The sequence below is a fragment of the Balaenoptera acutorostrata genome, chromosome 1 (assembly GCF_949987535.1).
Source record: "Balaenoptera acutorostrata chromosome 1, mBalAcu1.1, whole genome shotgun sequence".
NCBI lineage: Eukaryota > Metazoa > Chordata > Mammalia > Artiodactyla > Balaenopteridae > Balaenoptera > Balaenoptera acutorostrata.
Window position 1 is genome coordinate 174,404,275 of NC_080064.1, and position 17,561 is coordinate 174,421,835.

The 17,561-nt window shown below is 41.4% G+C and overlaps 1 protein-coding gene across 4 annotated transcripts in view; it reads left to right on the forward strand.

Annotated features, from left to right (window-relative positions):
* The window catches only part of LOC130709381 (uncharacterized), a 101,865-nt gene that overhangs the window by 21,123 nt on the left and 63,181 nt on the right, over nucleotides 1-17,561 (forward strand). For 2 of the 4 annotated variants that reach the window (XR_009009923.1, XM_057558221.1), the window contains exons 5-6: nucleotides 4,952-5,452; nucleotides 8,576-8,748. Coding sequence is in view for 2 of the 4 variants with exons in the window: in XM_057558221.1 (XP_057414204.1) it covers nucleotides 4,952-5,452; nucleotides 8,576-8,620 (546 nt within the window). In the remaining 2 variants the exon portion in view is untranslated. The other 2 variants (XM_057558226.1, XM_057558229.1) reach the window with 2 other exon arrangements.

Here is a 17,561-nt window from a genome sequence, read left to right on the forward strand (position 1 = left end):
CCTGGGGGAACAAAGTGACTGAGACTGGCTTGTTTGCTGCAAGCCCTACACTCCACTGTTTCATTCCTTGAGAGCAGTTACCTGGTCAGTCAGCTTTTGGAGGCCCATCCAGAGGAAGCTGCTGACCCGACCACAAGTATGTAAGTCTCCAGTTCACCTCACAACCAAATACCAACCGTGTCTGGTGAACACTCAACCTTGTACACATTTGGGATCATGTCTTTTCCCTTCTCTGTCCCCATTCTCTCTGAATGCTGCTTTCTCTGGCTTGTTTCCCACAGTTGGGGGCCTGTGGGGCTGAGTCTCAAGGAATCCTCTCAGAGGACGGCCCTCGGAGAAGGCCTTGTTTCTGGCTGTTCCATGAGCAACGCATTCCTAGTTTCTCATGCACGGGTTTCTCAGAAACATCCTTCCTCATTAGGAAGGCTCATCAACTGAATATAGCGACAGGCACACAGTGGACACTAAAGAAATATCCACCAAGGGTACCAACCGAGCTTCCTCCTTATGGGAGCAAACCTATATCTAACCAGATACAGGCCAAGTAGTTTAAATACAAGAAACCCTCACTGCCCAGCCTGGTAACTTCCCCTTAATCCTGGAAAGAGAAAATCTTGTGCACCTTGGCAAGTTGGGCCCTGAACTTTCTGCTGCTGTTCCTCTTCTGTCTTGCTGGTGAAGCAACACTGGCACTTCCTCTGATCCTGTGCCATGCATATGTAATATATTAATACTTGATTTTGCTGAGCTGCAGAGGTGTCTTTTGTAAAGTATGGTCTCCCAGGGAAAGAAGCTCTGTGCTCTAAATCCTGGTCAGAGCTGAGGCATTCCCCTTACCTTTTCCCCCTGTTTCAGTCTTTTCTTCCAGGCATGAGGAATGAGAGTAACCTATGGTGTGTCCATCCTTCCTTTTAAAGATTTCATAAGTGTTATTATAAGAGACCTAAGAGCAGTTTTGAGACAGCATTTTGGTGGGAAGCTGTCAGCTTTTGGGGGAATGGGCAGTTAAAGAAGGCCAATGTCATTAGTAGGACAGTCCCAGAGCTTAGGGGTAGAAAGGAAGATGGCTAACTCTGGCATTAAACAGAAATGCCTATACCAGTTTGGGAGTAGGGGAACCAGGTGAAGGACGGTAATATATCCAAGTCTTGGATCATCATTCCTATCAAGATTAGTGTACACAGAGGAGGGGGAGTGGCATGGGGGAAGGGGAAACTGGGAGGTCAGAGCTGAGCACTCGTACCCAAGGGGGAGGGACCCCAGTAGATCTGGACTGACCCTTCTACACTCTTGGTCCCAGTTGGTCATAACACCAAGGGCTTTGGTCCGTGCTGCTTTGCCACTGCTGCTGTCTACTCACTGTCCCCTTTATAGCTCTCTGTCTTTCTGTGTCTTTGGCCATATAGGTGAAATCCAGGCATCCTGTCCATCCTTACATGTGCAAGGGTTACTTTATAACAAAGTCATCTTGAGTAGGGATAGTATGAAATGCTGCTGGTGGGCTGGTGAATCCAAAGGGATATGGCTTCAGTGCTTGTTGGGAGCCCTTTGGCTCCAAATATCTGACTCTCTTGAGGGAGAGACAGGCAGGTCCTATAAGTGGGTGTTTTCTTTGTATTAACTTTCCTTTATGATATCTTGTGTCCTGTTTTAAAAATTAAATGATGGGGAACCAGATTAGGGCCTGTGTCAGCATCCCAGGGAGGTTCATCTGGCTCCAGTTAAATGGATTCTGGGGTTGGGGGAGCGTTTGAAATTTGAAATAGACCCTCAGGTGGGGTTTAGTTTTATTTTTACCACTGGGCGTCATAGAAGATGCACAGGGTGGTGGTATGATTTAAACCTGCAACAAGCAGGCATGTTGAAGAGTTGAGTGATCACACTGGAGATAAAGGGTGGACATGGGTTCACTGGGCAAGGGCTTGGGTCCATTGGAGTAAAGATAACCAGATTGGTTGAATTGGCCATGGGAGATTAAGTCACAGTCTTAAAGGCAAAGCAAATAGGGCAGAGGCCAAGCTTTAGGGAGACTTCTTGGCCTCCTAGGGCTAAGTTTACTAAACCACACTGAAGCTACAATACTTTCCAGATGGGAAAAAGTGTACACTACAGTTGAAGAGCTGAACCGTGTTAGGTTGGATGTTGACCAGGAACCTGTTAGCCCTTTGCTGGGAAGCCTTCACCCTCCAGCTTCCCTGGGAGAGGGAAGGCCTCCCACATTATGCAATAATAAAATAAGCGTCTGGGTCCTTGCAGCTGTCAGTTGCTCTGTCAACTCTAGGATCCATCTTTGGGCCAGAATCGTGGTCTGGGCCTAGGATGACACTGGCCCTTGAGATGCTAGAGTTGACTGCACTCTCTCCTTACCTGCAGACTATGCACAGTGCCTGGGGCGGAAGGAGGAGAGGTGGTGCGGTTTACCCTGCTGAGCCTCCCCAGCAGGAACAGTAGTAATGAATGCACTTTTCACACTAAGGTTTCTTTATTCATTCTCCTGTTAAGCCTAGATCCTTCCCTGGTAGACTGCAAATTCAAAGTCTGTGTGATCCCCCAAGCCATTCTGCTGCAAATGCACAGCAGTGAAGATGGCTTCAAACTGGGTTCCTGTCTACAGTGTGTGTGGCGGCAGCCCATGTGCCTTTACCTATTGTCAAACTTTCAAGCATTTATTTCTGTCTTTATGACTGTCATGGGGACTGAGGTTCTTCAGAGAGAGCGAGCGCGAGTGTGAGCAAGCTGATGACACAGTGGTTTTACACCCACTCCCCAGACAGGGAGTATGCACATAGTTGTGAGCTGTGAGTGGTTAGTGCATTGCTGATGTTGCTGAAGGCAGGGTTCATCCCTCATTTGCGTGACACTCGCATTCAAGAGAAGCTTGTGTCGGGGAAGAGACTGACAGTACTCGTGGCAAACTTGAAGTATTAAAAATAAGGCTGTCCCCTACAACCTTCCTCGTCACACACAGGATCCCTGTAGCCAAAACAGTATATGTTCCAGCTGCAGAGAGCGGACTGCTCTCAGCTCGCACAGCACCTTAGGGGAGGGAAGAATATATGGATAGGGAATGGGGCGGAGAAAGGATGGAAATGTTGTCATCAGGTGGCTTTAGGGTCCTCAGGAGTAGTAGAGAAGGACGGCACTGGGGAGGTCTGATGGATGGATCTGATTTGTGTAGGAGTTCCCTGTAGATAAATTACTGATCCCCCAACTACTATCCCCAGTATGTAATGGCTAAATTAATATGTAATCAACTGCATTGTATCTAAAGCCTTAGAACTAGTCAGGTGCTCCCCCCACCCGATACCATTTCTTACCCTCTAATCCTACCTGATCTTTAACAAAGCAGTAATAATTCTAAGGATAATCTCTATTTTGTTGTGCTTTTTTGTAACTGTTTTAAATAAATCAATTTGTACTGTAAAAAAAAAAAAAAGACACCTAAAATCACTAATCAGCAGAGAAATGCAAATCAAACCACAAAGAGATGTCACCTCATACCTGTTAGAATGGCTAATATCAAAAAGACAGGAACTAACAAGTGTTGGCAAGGGTGTGGAGAAAAGGGAAGCCTTGTGCACTGTTGGTAGGAATGTAAATTGTTGCAGCCACTATGGAAAACAGTATGGAGGTCCTCAAAAACTTAAAAATAGAACTATCATACGATCCAGCAATTCCACGACTTGGTATTTGTATGAAGGAAACAGAAACTCTAATTCAAAATGAAATCTGTACCCCCATATTCATTGCAGCATTATTTACAATAGCCAAGACTTGGAAACCCCTCTGTTCATCGATGGATAAATGGATAAAAGACATTAGGCATATATATATGCCAAATTATTTATATATATATATATATATATACATACATATATATATATATATATATATATATATATATATATATATACATAAAATTCAGCCATGAGAAAGAAACAAATCCTGCCATTTGTGACATGAATGGACCGTGAGGGCGTTATGCTAGGTAAAATATGTCAGACAGAGAAAGAAAAATCCTGTATGATCTCACTTCATATGGAATTTTTTAAAAAGCTCATAGATACATAGACTGGTGGTTACCAGAGGCAGGGGGTGGAGGGTGGGTGAAATGGGTAAAGGTGGTCAATATGTACAAACTGGCAGTTATGTCCTGGGGATGTGACTATAGTTAATAATATCGTATTGCATATTTAAAAGTTGCTAAGAGAGTAGATCTTAAAAGTCCTCATCACAAGAAAATCGATTTCTACCACGTATGGTAATGGATGTTAACTAGACATACTGTGGTGATCATTTTTTAAATTGAAGTATAGTGGATTTACAGTATTATACTGTAATAACTATATTAGAACACAGTGATTCAATATTTTTATAGATTATACTCCATTTAAAGTTATTATGAAACACTGGCTATCCTTATAGCTTATTTATCTTATGCATAGTAGTTTGTGCCTCTTAATCCCCTCCCCTACCCCTATCTTGCCCCTCCCCCCTTTCCTCTACCCACTGTTAACCACTGCTTTGATGTCTATATCTGTGAGTTCATTTCCTTTCTGTTACATTTATTCTTTATTTTTTAGATTCCACATACGAATGATAACATACCGTATTTGTCTTTCTCTGTTTGACTTATTTCAGTAAGCATAATAGTGTTGTAGCAAAAATAGAAATGAAGTTTTTCCTCTCCTGAAAATAAGGGAAGTAAAGGGGACAGTGAACAGGCTAGAGAAGACACATAAACTGGCCTGAAAGGGTTAATCGATCCTAGTTTTATTTAAACTGTTACTAATCTATAGAGTAAGTAACTAGATGTATCTTTCACAGAGCTAAATTACATTCTGTTCCTATCACTCCCTAGCTGTCTATGTAAATGACATGCTGCATCTGGTGCTTAAGCTCCCTGCCCTCTCTTGTAGCAAATCACCCTGTGTAGCTGTTTGCATTTCAGGAAGCAGATGGCAGGCAGATAACGCCGAGGCAAATGAACCCAATTCCCGGTCTGCCGGACCCAATTACCGGACTGCCTGACGCCAGCGATGCCGGTTTTGAAATAAGGCAAGAAGAAGAAGAATGCAGGACTTTTACCACTTTGCTCTTTACTATGACTCCCTGGACTGCGGTGGCCGCCCGAGGGGCGGGGACGCCAGCCGGGGCCTCCAGGCGTGTGTGGGCATCTTGTCTGCAGCCAGCGTCCCCGAGGCCGCGCTCGGCCCATAATCACTCAGTGAAGCTGCGCCGCGACAGCGCGGCTGACTTTTTCTGGCACTGTGAGGACCTGTGCGCATTGCAGGATTCGGTGCCTCTGCCCGCCGTGCGCGCCTCCCTGCGGGAGGGCCTGCTGGACTTCAACGCTGACCGCCTCCGCGGGGTGGACTGGGCGCCGCCCCTGAGAACCCTCTGCCCCCGATCTGTATCCAGAGCTTCTTCCAGCCACGGCTTGGCGAGACGGGTTTGTAGTTCCCGCTTCCAGGGGCTCTCGTGTGGGCGCTGCGAAGCGGGGTTTTAGATGGTGCAAGGTGGAGGTGGGCACTAGAACCGGTGCCCAGTGCCCGGGTGTGCGTGCACTAGATGGGGCGTGCGGCCTAAGACCCCTGCCGGCTCGGTGACCCCGGCCGAGTGCCTTAAGGCTTCTAGGTCTCAGTGTTCTCATCTGTAGCATGGGCTGAACAGGACTCACTCTCTGTGGCGGTTACAAGGTCGCATTCTGTTAATGCTTGTAGACGCTACAATGTAGAACACTTAGCACAGTTTGGAGCATTGTTACTTGTTCCACAGATGTTACCTGGTCTGTTGAACGACTTTGCCTGGTACACGCCAAAGCATTTAGGAAATGGATATATCCCATCTTCATTTCCTTTCCATTAAAACAGGGCTCAGGAAAAAAAAAACCTTTTTCTCAATAGTCGTATCATATAGTGGAAAGAGCACCGGTGTGAAGGCAGCTTAGGGTTTGAATTCCAGGGCTTATGCTCTCTGTGGCCTGGGCAGGTTACTTTTGAACTGCAATCCCCACACTTGTAAAATGACATGAAAAACCACTCTTTCTGTGGGTTCTTAGAATTAATTAAGCAGGTTATGTGTGTAAAGAATCCTGGCACTTGAATGAGTTGTCAGAACCAAGGGCTGCTGGAGACGATGCTTCTGCCCTAGGTAATCTCCCCTCCTACTGGGCAGCAGGTAAACACAAGCACAGTAGTCAGTGCTCTGGAAGAAGTGAGATCTGGTGCTACAGAGCACGGAATCTTTTGTTCTTTTAATTTAATTTTTATTTTATATTGGAGGATAGTTGATTTACAATATTGTGTTAGTTTCAGGTGTACAGCAAAGTGATTCAGAGTGATTCCGTTATACATATATCCATTCTTTTTCAGATTCTTTTCCCATACAGGTTGTTACAGGATATGGAGTAGAGTTCCTTGTGCTATGCAGTAGGTCCTTGTTGATTATCTATTTTATATAGAGTCGTGTGTACATGTTAATCCCAAACTCCTAATGTATCCCTCCCCCCACCTTTCCCCTTTGCAGAGCACAGAATCTTGGAAGGGAAAGTTCAGGGTAGGCTTCTTGGAGGAGGTGCCATCCTTTCTAAGGATGTGTAGAAGCTCCTGGGGTGGCAGGAGGGAGCGGTTTGTGTCAAAGTTTGAGAAATATAAGAAAATATGGCAATACTAAGGTACAGGACTGGAACTCAGGGTTTGGGAAGGAAATGAGAGTCGATACTGGAAACCTAGTGGGGCCCAACAGAAAGGGGCCTTGTTTGTCCTGTCAGAAGTTTAGATGTTTATCCTGAAGGCTGTGGGAAACCCTAAAGAACAGTGAGATGGACTTCTGGTTTAGAGACTCACTCGGACCTCCATGTGGAAGGCACTTGATTGGGTGCAGGGTGAATTGTAATCTAAGGGTCCCACTTCAGTTATAAAAGGTTGGACTGGATTTTGCAGATCCGAGAGAGAACGGGTGGGGCCTGGTGACCAGTTAGAAAAGGGAGGGCAGCAAGTGTGGGTGACAGTTTACAGCTGCATCTTTTTGTGAGATACAGAGCACAGTACGAAGGGATTGGCGGGGGGGAGAGGATCTTACTTCATCTTCAGTGCTTTAGAGGGGCCTGGTAGACAGGTCTGGGCCCAAGGTACAGATCTGGGCTTTTTGGGAGGACAGGTGTTTGATGGCATGGGAGAGACTTAGGTTACCCACAAGAAGATTTGAAGAATCATAGGTCTGAGGGCTTTTTAAGTGGGTATATTGAGGATGTTTATAAGCTGAAAGAAAGTAGCCAACAGAGGAGGAGTGTGAAGATCTAGGAGAGGAAATGATTGTTCATTTGTTTTCAAAAAGCTGAATACTTATCGTGTGCCTGGCCCTTTTCTAGGATCTGGGGTTCTAGCCATGTGTTACCTCTTCTGCAAGGACAGTTCAACTCATCCCCTGGTGAAGAGAAGTCAGATTATTCTTTGCATCCCATTCAGGTGTAAGAACTGTTCTGTATCTCTGAAGGGACTTTACTTAACCAGAGTAATAAGTTAGAAATCAAAAGAAATTAGAGCTGGAAGGGACCTTAAAGGCCACTGTACTTAATTTTGCCTAATATTTTATATTGATTGTAAGAAAAATTTATTGCAGAGCCCATTCTCTTCAGAGTTCCTTCACTGAACTTTCTTTATGTCTTTCATCCAGTGGGTCTAACTTGTAAATATTGGCCTCCTCCTAAATTTGCTTCTTCATTCACATTACATTTTTGCCTGGACTATGGCAGAAGCTCCTGGGTGGTTTTGCGGCCCCTGGACTCAGTTCCTCTAAGTTCATCTGCCTACTCGGGTTGAGTGATCTTCTAACATGAAAAGATACGCCTAAAATAATGCTGCTAATGGCTTGCCCACACAGTTAGTGCATACTAGCCGCCCAGCGTGTGCTCTGCACAGAGGCATGTAGTCTGAACTGTGCTCTGCCAAGCCTCCTGGGGCTCTTTGGCCCTGAGGAAGGAGAGCTTTTTGTGATCACTCCCTTTATCTAATTGGTCCTTCAGCAGCGGGGCACCTTTTTCTAATCAGCGGAGGCACCCTTACTCAGCCAGTGGTAGCCCCAGGGCTCATCACCTGTGGGATACAAGCCATGCTGTCTCCCAGGCTTGATTCGACCAACATCTCTATTTTCTGTCCCTTCTCACACTTGGACCCCTGGCGTTTAGTTATCCCCACCTGCAGTATTTACAGTGCGCAGCAGGTGTCAGGCTTGAGTGTCTTTGCACAGGTGCTCCCTCTGCAGTTAATGCACCTCCTCCTCCAACTCTGCATAGCCTCATCTTTCTCGATTGTACTTCAGGGTTATCATGAAGCCGTCACTTAGATATAACTTTTTGCCTCCATAGGAACCTCTGTGCATAAAGGTTATTGTTCTTTATCTCATGTGATTGAAAATTTGAGTTTATACATGTCCCTCCTTAATGAGGCTTTAAGGGCAGGAGTCATTTCTAATCCTTAGCACAGAGCAGATGCTTTTTTTTCTTTTTAGATGCTTTTTAATGGTGATAAAATGTATGGTTTAAATCACTCATTTTACAATAATTTTGCTTTAGGTTCAGACAGAAATAAAGTTTCCAGAAGTTGTGTTCCTGCAATAAGAAATAAAGATGTGACCTTCCAGTTGTGTAAAGCTCTTAAATGCTGTGTAAGTGCATCCGGTGCGCTAAGGAACTTGGAGCTAGATGGGCTAGTTCTGAGAGAGAGAGACTAAACTACATTAACAAAGGTAAGCCTTCATTGTGTCCTGCCAACATTTGATAGTTGCTTTTATGGCAAACTAAACGGGTAAAATTTTAAACTGTTCTTCCCCATTAAAGGGATTGAATAAATCGGCCACTTTGGGACACCTGTGTCTTGCGAATTGTCCAATTGGAGATGGAGGTTTAGAAAGTGAGTTTCAGTCTTGTTTAAGTCTCTTCCCATCAGACTGGTCTCGTGATTTCCTACACACCATGTTACTTCCTGTCTACCTTTTCTTGGTGGTGTTCATGCCTGGATTGTCTCCTGTACCTGCTCAAACCTTGGTCCATTCTCATTTGTACCATGGAAGTTTGTCATGCCGGATACTGTCAGAACTAATTTTACTTAAGTTTGTGTTAAGCTACAAAGCACACATTTTGTATATTTTCTGTTTTTTGTGTTTGTTTATATTTTTATGGTTTCTCTTCAAGAAATATTATGAGAAGGGAAATAGCAAGATGTAAAGAGCAAAAAAGTCATCATTCTCTTTAAATTGTTAGAACATCTATCTGCAATCATAATTAAAATGCACTGTGGTATATGTTAAAAAAGGAAATATATGTAATGTCCCGTAGGAGCAGCAAAGTCAGTGGTGTTAGTGGGGGTGTGTCATGGAAGTAATCACAAAGCAGGTGACTGTTGGTTGGGGTCCTGAAACATTAGTGTGTATTCCCTGTATCCAGTAGTGGTCTGGAGGGGTCAGGAAGCCTACCTTTCAATTTGAGGGAACAGAGGGTTTGAGGTCCTCTCTCTTCTATTGCTCTAGTATACTGCATAGCAACTAATAAAATACTGGGTTTATAGTTGATATTTAAATTGCTGATTGATCATCAAGGTTGGGATGTATCGCTGGAAATGAAAATAGGAAGAGTCTTATGCTTTTTAGGTTTTTCTTTTTTTTCCTATGTCTCAGAAGGCTCTTTGACAGGGGACTTTTTATTCTCCCATACAATTCCATGAATACTTTTACCCTGGCACTTAGTTTAATGGCATTTTCAATTTATACATGTCTTTGGAACACATACCGTAAACTATTTGAGGGTAATGACCCTGGCCATTGGTGGCGCATCTTAAGTGTGCATCGTGTTCATTTTTGAGTGTCATGTGGTCTACCATCAGTGCTTCCCTCTTTCACCCAGTTTTCTTCCTCATTTCCTTCTCCAAATTTGTCTCGTTTTTCTACTTTCCGTTTTGCTTCTCTATTCTTGCTTTCTCTTTCCCATTGCATGTGTCATTCTTCTTCTTCTTCTCCTTCTGACTTCATTATTATGGCCAACCGAAACCTTTTGTGGTATGTTCTCTGTCTTTCTTGCCTCTTCATTGCCATCCACAAACTCTTACAGAATATTCGTGGTTGACTCCCTTACTTCCTAGCATACCCGTGTACTTGATGATCATTTTAGAACATTGAAAAGGGTTGGAATTTTTAAAAATAGGTAATTATAATCAGTCTTCTTTCACCTCTGGCATAAGACTCTTCTTCCTCAATCTGACCATTCTCAAATCTAGAAGTACTCCAGCTCATTGGTCTTGCTTACCCCCATGTCTAGGCCAAAGAACTTGTGAAACCTTAGCCCTGTTTAATACTAGAATTTATCAAAACATAAGAGAGCTAATTCTGCCTAAGGGCACCGAAGAAGAATAAAGATGCCACAGATAAACGTTTTAGTCCATATTTATAATGGACTCTTAAGTGCCTAGTTGAGTGCTAACCATTAACTCACTTGAACAGCAGGGAGCTCATGACAGAAACTAACATGTTAATTGTATAGACACTTCACTTCACCATTCCTCAATGTAGCTGATAAACTGCATCCAGTTAGCTTAAATAACATGAATGATGAATTTCCCTGTGTATATAAATTGGGAGTTTCTAAAGTTATCTTTTTCCCTTTGTACAACTACTGACTGCCACCTCGCTTGGTCACTGCAATAGAAAATGATGACTAAGAAACACATTGTCTCAATATCAGTGGACATAATGTCCAGTATTGTATAAAGATCTCAAAATTCTTAATCTAAAAGATATATCTGGGCTTCCCTGGTGGCGCAGTGGTTGAGAATCTGCCTGCCAATGCAGGGGACACGGGTTCGAGTCCTGGTCTGGGAAGATCCCACATGCCGTAGAGCAACTGGGCCCGTGAGCCACAACTACTGAGCCTGTGCGTCTGGAGCCTGTGCTCCGCAACAAGAGAGACCGCGATAGTGAGAGGCCTGCGCACCGCGATGAAGAGTGGCCCCCGCTCGCCGCAACTAGAGAAAGCCCTCGCACAGAAACGAAGACACAACACAGCTAAAAATAAATAAATAAATAAATAAACAAATAAATAAATATATTTTTTTAAAAAAGATATATCTGCCAATATCTTATATCCTTATCCTTTGTTAATATAAATATCCCATCTGTGAAGGTCTCAGTTTCCTTACTTAGAATATGAGGTGGATAGAGTTGCTAATATCTAGGGACCTTTCCAATTTTAATATTCCCCGGTTATAAGGTCTGAGCCAAATACAATGGCTCCCTTCATCATTAACGTCGCTCATGATGAAAGTTATCAGCAAGTTCTACTTGTAAGTGATCAAACATTCATATCCATATATATTGTAGCACATTGACTTTTACAGAACTCAAAGTAACGCAACATAGTTACATTCATAGACTTAAGGTCACTGTGGTATACTTCACAATTTTTCTTTTCCCTAGGAAGGAAATGTAGATCCCTAGGAAGGGATTTCTTTCTCTGCCTTTCAGTAATGGAAGCCTTTTACGATCTCTTGGATCCTAAAAATGGGTAGGGTTTTGGCAGGTGGAGCTTAGGAGAGACCTTCCAGGTGGCAGGGACAACATGAGACAGGGCAGAAGGAAGAATGGATTTTGAGAAGGACTTGTTATCTTACATGATGAGAGCAGCGTTTCACAATCTCTGTCCTGAGGAACACTGGTTTTAGATGATGTTGATGTAGTTACAAGACAGAAGCATTTGGGAAGAGCCATACTCTACATCCCGACATGAAATTCAAGTTTCACTTTGTTACATTACATACTCTGAAAAGTTTTGGAGGAAGGAATTCATTTCATTTTTTTAATTCAGTCTTACTCACACTTACTTGACAAACCTATATTCAGCTGATGGGACTGTATTTTGTGAAAGGCCAATCGGAGAAATGCTGAGATGGAGCTTAGGATATTTCTGTGTTGGGACAGGCATGTGATTATTTTTCATATAATTCTTTACTGTTTGTCCTAACAATTGTTACTTTGCAGGATTTTTTTTTTTTTACATCTTTATTGGAGTATAATTGCTTTACAGTGTTGTGTTAGTTTCTGCTGTATAACAAAGTGAATCAGCTATATGTATACATATAACCCCAGGTTTCAGTTTTAAGCCTTCTGTTTTTATCTGAGTCATTGGGCCTCTTAGAAAGCTCAACATTTCGGGGGTCTTCATCTCTTATGTCGTTTCCAGAAGCTCCTGGCACTTACCACTATTTCCTCTTGATTCTTTTCCTCCGACTTCAAACTTCTTACGATTATGAGCTGATTGTTTTCTCAGCCTCTAGTGTCAAAACCAGCTACCTCGCTCATCTTCAGTGTCTCAGTTACAAGGTGCAATATTTCCCATGTTTAAATGTGTCCAAATATAAGTCAGGGATTGATACATAGCATATGCGTAATAAAAATTGTATTTCCATTTTTTCTTTGTTCAAAGGTATCCAAACACTGACCAAGTTCTTAAATTGAAAGTAGAGTGATCTAATTTATTCAGCTCATCCAACCATCAATATTGAATATTTGTCTTTTTTCTTACACATATTTCTTGTATTCCAAACGTGACATTCTAGAGCACAGTGAGCACATTTATAACTTATTACTGCATTACTACCTTGGCTATTCCTTGGCCAAAATTTACTTCATACAACTGACAGCCTAATTAACATACTTGAGTTTTTTTTTTTAATGTATGCATACAAACAATAAGCACCAATTGCATTGCTAATAACTGAATTTTTACATCTCTATGCACCCATGTATCCAACACCAGGTCAAGATATTTTAAAATATTTCTAACACCCTACAAGGTTCTCTGTTACTTCTTTCTGTTCCATACTCCCCCAGGGCAACATCCAAGCTGACCTCTATCACCATATATGACATACATGGAAACACACAGTGTGTATTCTTTGGTATCTGGCCTTTGGTTACATATCATTATATCAGCAGTTTATTCTTTTATTCTGTTTTCCTGATTTTTTAAACCTAGACATTCATACAGTGTCAAAGTACCACTGATTTCTTAATATTATTATGCTGACCTCCATCTTCAGGGACTTTCCACAGTCTTCCATGTGTCTTTCCACCTACTTTCTCTTCCACCTAATTATGTTTCATTTAACCCACCTCAGCCAGCCTTTCCCCCATATTCCCCAACACGTAGCACTCCTGTGTTCAGCCAGTTTTGTTCCCTATTCCATAAGCCCTCTGTGCCATTCCTGACACTGTGCCTGTTCCCTGCCCGGAAGGCCTGTTCCCTCTATATACTTGTTCAAGACTCAGTTTAAATGTTGCCTGTTCTAAGAAGTCTTCTCAGAAGAAGCCAGTGCTTTTTGGAATCCTTCTTTAATGAAATCCCATAGCAAGTGTAATCTGTCCTCCCTGATCTGGTAATTAATTATCCATTGTTCCTATCATATAGTGTTTGTTTTTCTTATGTGCTGTTATTATTTATTGAAGCAGATTATAGTGACTTGAACGAGGAACTGGGTCATTTTCCTCTTCATTTTAGTGCAAGTTTCTGTGATATGAAGTTAAACTCTTTTTCCCTCACTTCCCATTCACCCTCAGCACTTGTTAAACATAAAGTACAAGTGAAACGTATTGGTTAACAGGTTTTTGTGGTCCTTGATTCTGGTCCCTAGAGCTAAGCTGCACTTCTGTTGTGCTAATTTGACTGATTCCATATCGTCACATAACTTAGGAATTAACTAAATCATTACAAATTTAGATACATATAAGATATTATAAGAAACCCAGTGGATGTCACAAGTTGAGGCCTGTAGGAGAGTGTTGTATGAGGCCTAGTTCGGTGGGGCTCACACAGTGCTCGAGCCTTCCGATATTCCATTGTAAGTAAGAAAGAGGTATGCAAATATATGCTTAATATTTAACAGTGTTGATAAAAAAAGAGAAGAGAGAAAGGGACGACAGGTACTTTGAGGCTTTTTGGAATTCATGAACAATTATGATTGGATGGGGAAAAAGAAAAACCGAGGTCTAACCTCCCACAGATGAGCTCAGGAAAGAGAGAAGGGCTCATCTGGTATGCAGGTAGGGAGGTTTGACCTACAGAAACTTAGAAAACCTCAACAATCTGAGCACTGTTGGCAAGAGGCAAACTAAAGGGCTAATGAACGTCTGCAAAAGTCTCACACAAAGAACTTTGGCATGGTGTTCATCATCTAGCTAATCCTAACATGCAGACATTTATGAGAGTAAAGTCAGGTCTTTGCCAGAGTGGGTTCCTTATTTGGGCAACTGGGTCAAATGAAGAAAGGCAAATGTAGGCTGCCAGAGTAAATAAAGAGAGGAAAAACAAAAAGAACGAGACATACAATTCATCAGTGATGTCCCCCCAATATTCTTAGCCTCCACCTTATCTCCATCTTACTGGTAACACAGGAACTAGACTGAACAATCAGGTAAAAGGTCTCTACAGAAACTGAGGTAATATAGAAAATAAAACATAAAATTGTAAATTTTCTTCCTAGGGGTAATTGAGATGATAGTTCAGTAATAACATAAGATCAGTTGAAGTCTAAAGAAATTTTAGAAAACCTGGATAAAGTAAGACAACATCTGTTCGCTGGCATCAGAATGTTAGAGAGACACCAAGACATGTGGGCCAAGTTCTGGAGAGAAGGGAAACACAAACGCAAGCTAGACAAAGCTAGACGCAAGCAGCTTTTCTCCTTGGGGTATTTGCTGATTCAAATCTTACAGCCTAGGAGCTGAAAAGCCAAGGAGATCAAAAGACTCTAACCACAGAAGCCAAACGGCAAGAGCTCAAGCTAAAGGCAACAACTAATGGAATGACAAGCTAAGTGTATCTTTAGTCTCGCAGGGCTGCAGGAACCATTACATTTGAAGCCTAACAAATACAAGGGTAGTTGGGAATAGGGAGAATCCAAACGTTCACATGGTAATCCCAAAGGGCAACACCCGGAGAGGAAAGACAAGACAGAAATAGAGGAACCTTCACACAGACTGAAAAACAGCTTTGAAAGAGCTCAAACTGAGAATGGACTAAGGTTTCCAGTCCCTATAGTGACTGTCTGCCATGGGCAAAAGGAAATCTTTTCAAGAGAAAGATAACAACATCCAGAATGTGGAGGTATCTTTATAGTTTCCTAAAATAAGTTAAACCCAATTTTAATATAAAAAATAATTTGACATACCAGGAAAAAGACGAAATGATCAAAAGCTCAAAAAAGAAAGAAAGAAAGAAAGAAAAAAGACAATATAAATAGACGGAGGAGGACAAGAGTTAGCAGGCCTTGGCTAAAAAAAACAACAACAAAACAACTATGATTAAACAAAGAAAATATACACATGGCAAATAAGCGTATGAAAAGATGCTACACATTCCATGTCATCAGTGAATTTTAAATTAGAACAATAATGAGATACCACTGCACACCTATTCAAATGGCTAAAATCCCCAAACTGAAATACCCAAGTTGGTGATGATGCAGAACAATTGGAATTCTCATTTGTTGCTAGCGGGGTACTTGGCAGTTTCTTACAAAACTAAACGTACTTTTACCATACAGTGATCTAGTAATCATGCTCTTTGGTATTTACCTATAGGAACTGAAAAGTTATGTCCGCATAAAAACCTGCACATGGATGTTTATAACAGTTTCTTGCATAATTACCAAAACTTGAAATCAACCAAGATGTTTTTCAATAGGTGAATGGATAAACAAACTATGGTATATCCGTACAAAGGAATAGCACTCAGCAATAAAAAGAAAAGGCTATGAAGCCATGAAAAGACATGGAAGAAGCTTAAATGCATATTGCTAAGTGAAGAAAAGCCAATCTGCAAAGGCTACATGCATATTGTATGATTGCAGCTATTTGAAATTTAGGAAAAGGCAAAGTGTGGAGAAAATCAAAAGATCAGTGGTTGCCAGAGGTTGTGGGGAGGGAGAAAAGGATGGGTGAAGCCCGGAATTTTCATGGCAGAGAAATTCCTGTGTATGGTTCTGTAATGGTGGATACAGGTTATTGCACATTTGTCAAAAATCATATAATGTACAAAACAAAGAGTGAAGTCTAAAGTAAAGCATGGACATTAGTTAGTAATAATGTATCAATATTGGTTCATTAACTATAACAAATATATTATGCTAATGTAAGATGTTAGTAATAGGGGAAACTGGGTAGAGAGCTAAGGAGGTATGAGAACTCTCTCCTTTCTGCTTAATTTTTCTGTAAACCAGAAACTGCTCCAAAATAGTCTATAAATTTAAAAAACAAATCTAGACCTGCATACAAAACTTGCGTGTAAATCCAACCACAGCAGCATTATTCTTAAGAGCCCCAAAGTGGAACTAACCCAAATGGCCATTTATTGTGAATGGATAAATGAAACACAGTAATATCCACTCCATGGAATATTATTCAGCCATAAAAAGAAATCAAGTACTGATACATGCTACAACATGGATGAACCTTGAAAACATGCTAAGTAATTGTATGATTCCATTTGTATGCAATGTCCAGACTAGGCAAATCTGTAGAGACAAAGTATATTAGTAGCTGCCTAGGGTTTGGAGAAGTGGGGGAGTGAGTGACTTATAATAGATTCTTTTTCTTTGGGGGGGTGGATGAAAGTTTTACAATTGATTGTGGTGGTAGATGCATAACACATTAAATTGTACACTTTAAATAATATGGAAAGTAAATTATATCTCAATGAAACTATTATTTAAAATTATGATTAATGTCTTCAAAAAGGACAACATATACAATTTAAGCAAGAATTATCTGTGAAGTACAACCAAGGGAAAATTCTAGAATTAAAAAAGCTGAAATTAAGCACTCAGAAGATCAGTTTAGCAGTACCTTAGTCAAACAAAAGAAAGTATTACAAATGGCAATTTAAAAATAACTACACTAAAATTTCGAGGGAGAAGCATGGAAAACAGAGAAATAAGTACATAAGACATATGGAGTATATGTAAAACACTGTGTCTAGCCAGGCCCAAGTCTCACAGCCTAGGGAGGAGACACACTGCCTACCTGAATCACAAGGACTTCTCCAAAGGAAAAATGAGGTTCTGATGCCAGAACTGGAAGGAATGAATTGCAAAGAAAACGAACAACGGTACACTATAATCTAGATATACACCTGTAAATACATAGGTTCCCTGGGGTTGTGATCTGGTACAAACAATAAAAAAAAGATGAGACTCACAGTAGAGGCTGCTAGCTTCTGCTGAGGAAAATGTCCAGGGAAGAAGAGTTGATTTATTTAGTTCCCTTTTTAGAGTCCACATATAAGTGACATCATGCACTATTTGTCTTTGTCTAATTTCACTTAGCATAGTGTCCTCCAGTTTTATCCATGTTGTCTTAAATGATAGGATTTTCCTCTTTTTTAAGGTTGAATAATATTCCATTGCATATATATACCATATTTCCCTTATCCAATAATCTACTATGGACACTTAGATTGTTTCCATACCTTGGCTCTTGTGAATAATGCTACAATGAACATGGGAGTAGAGATATCT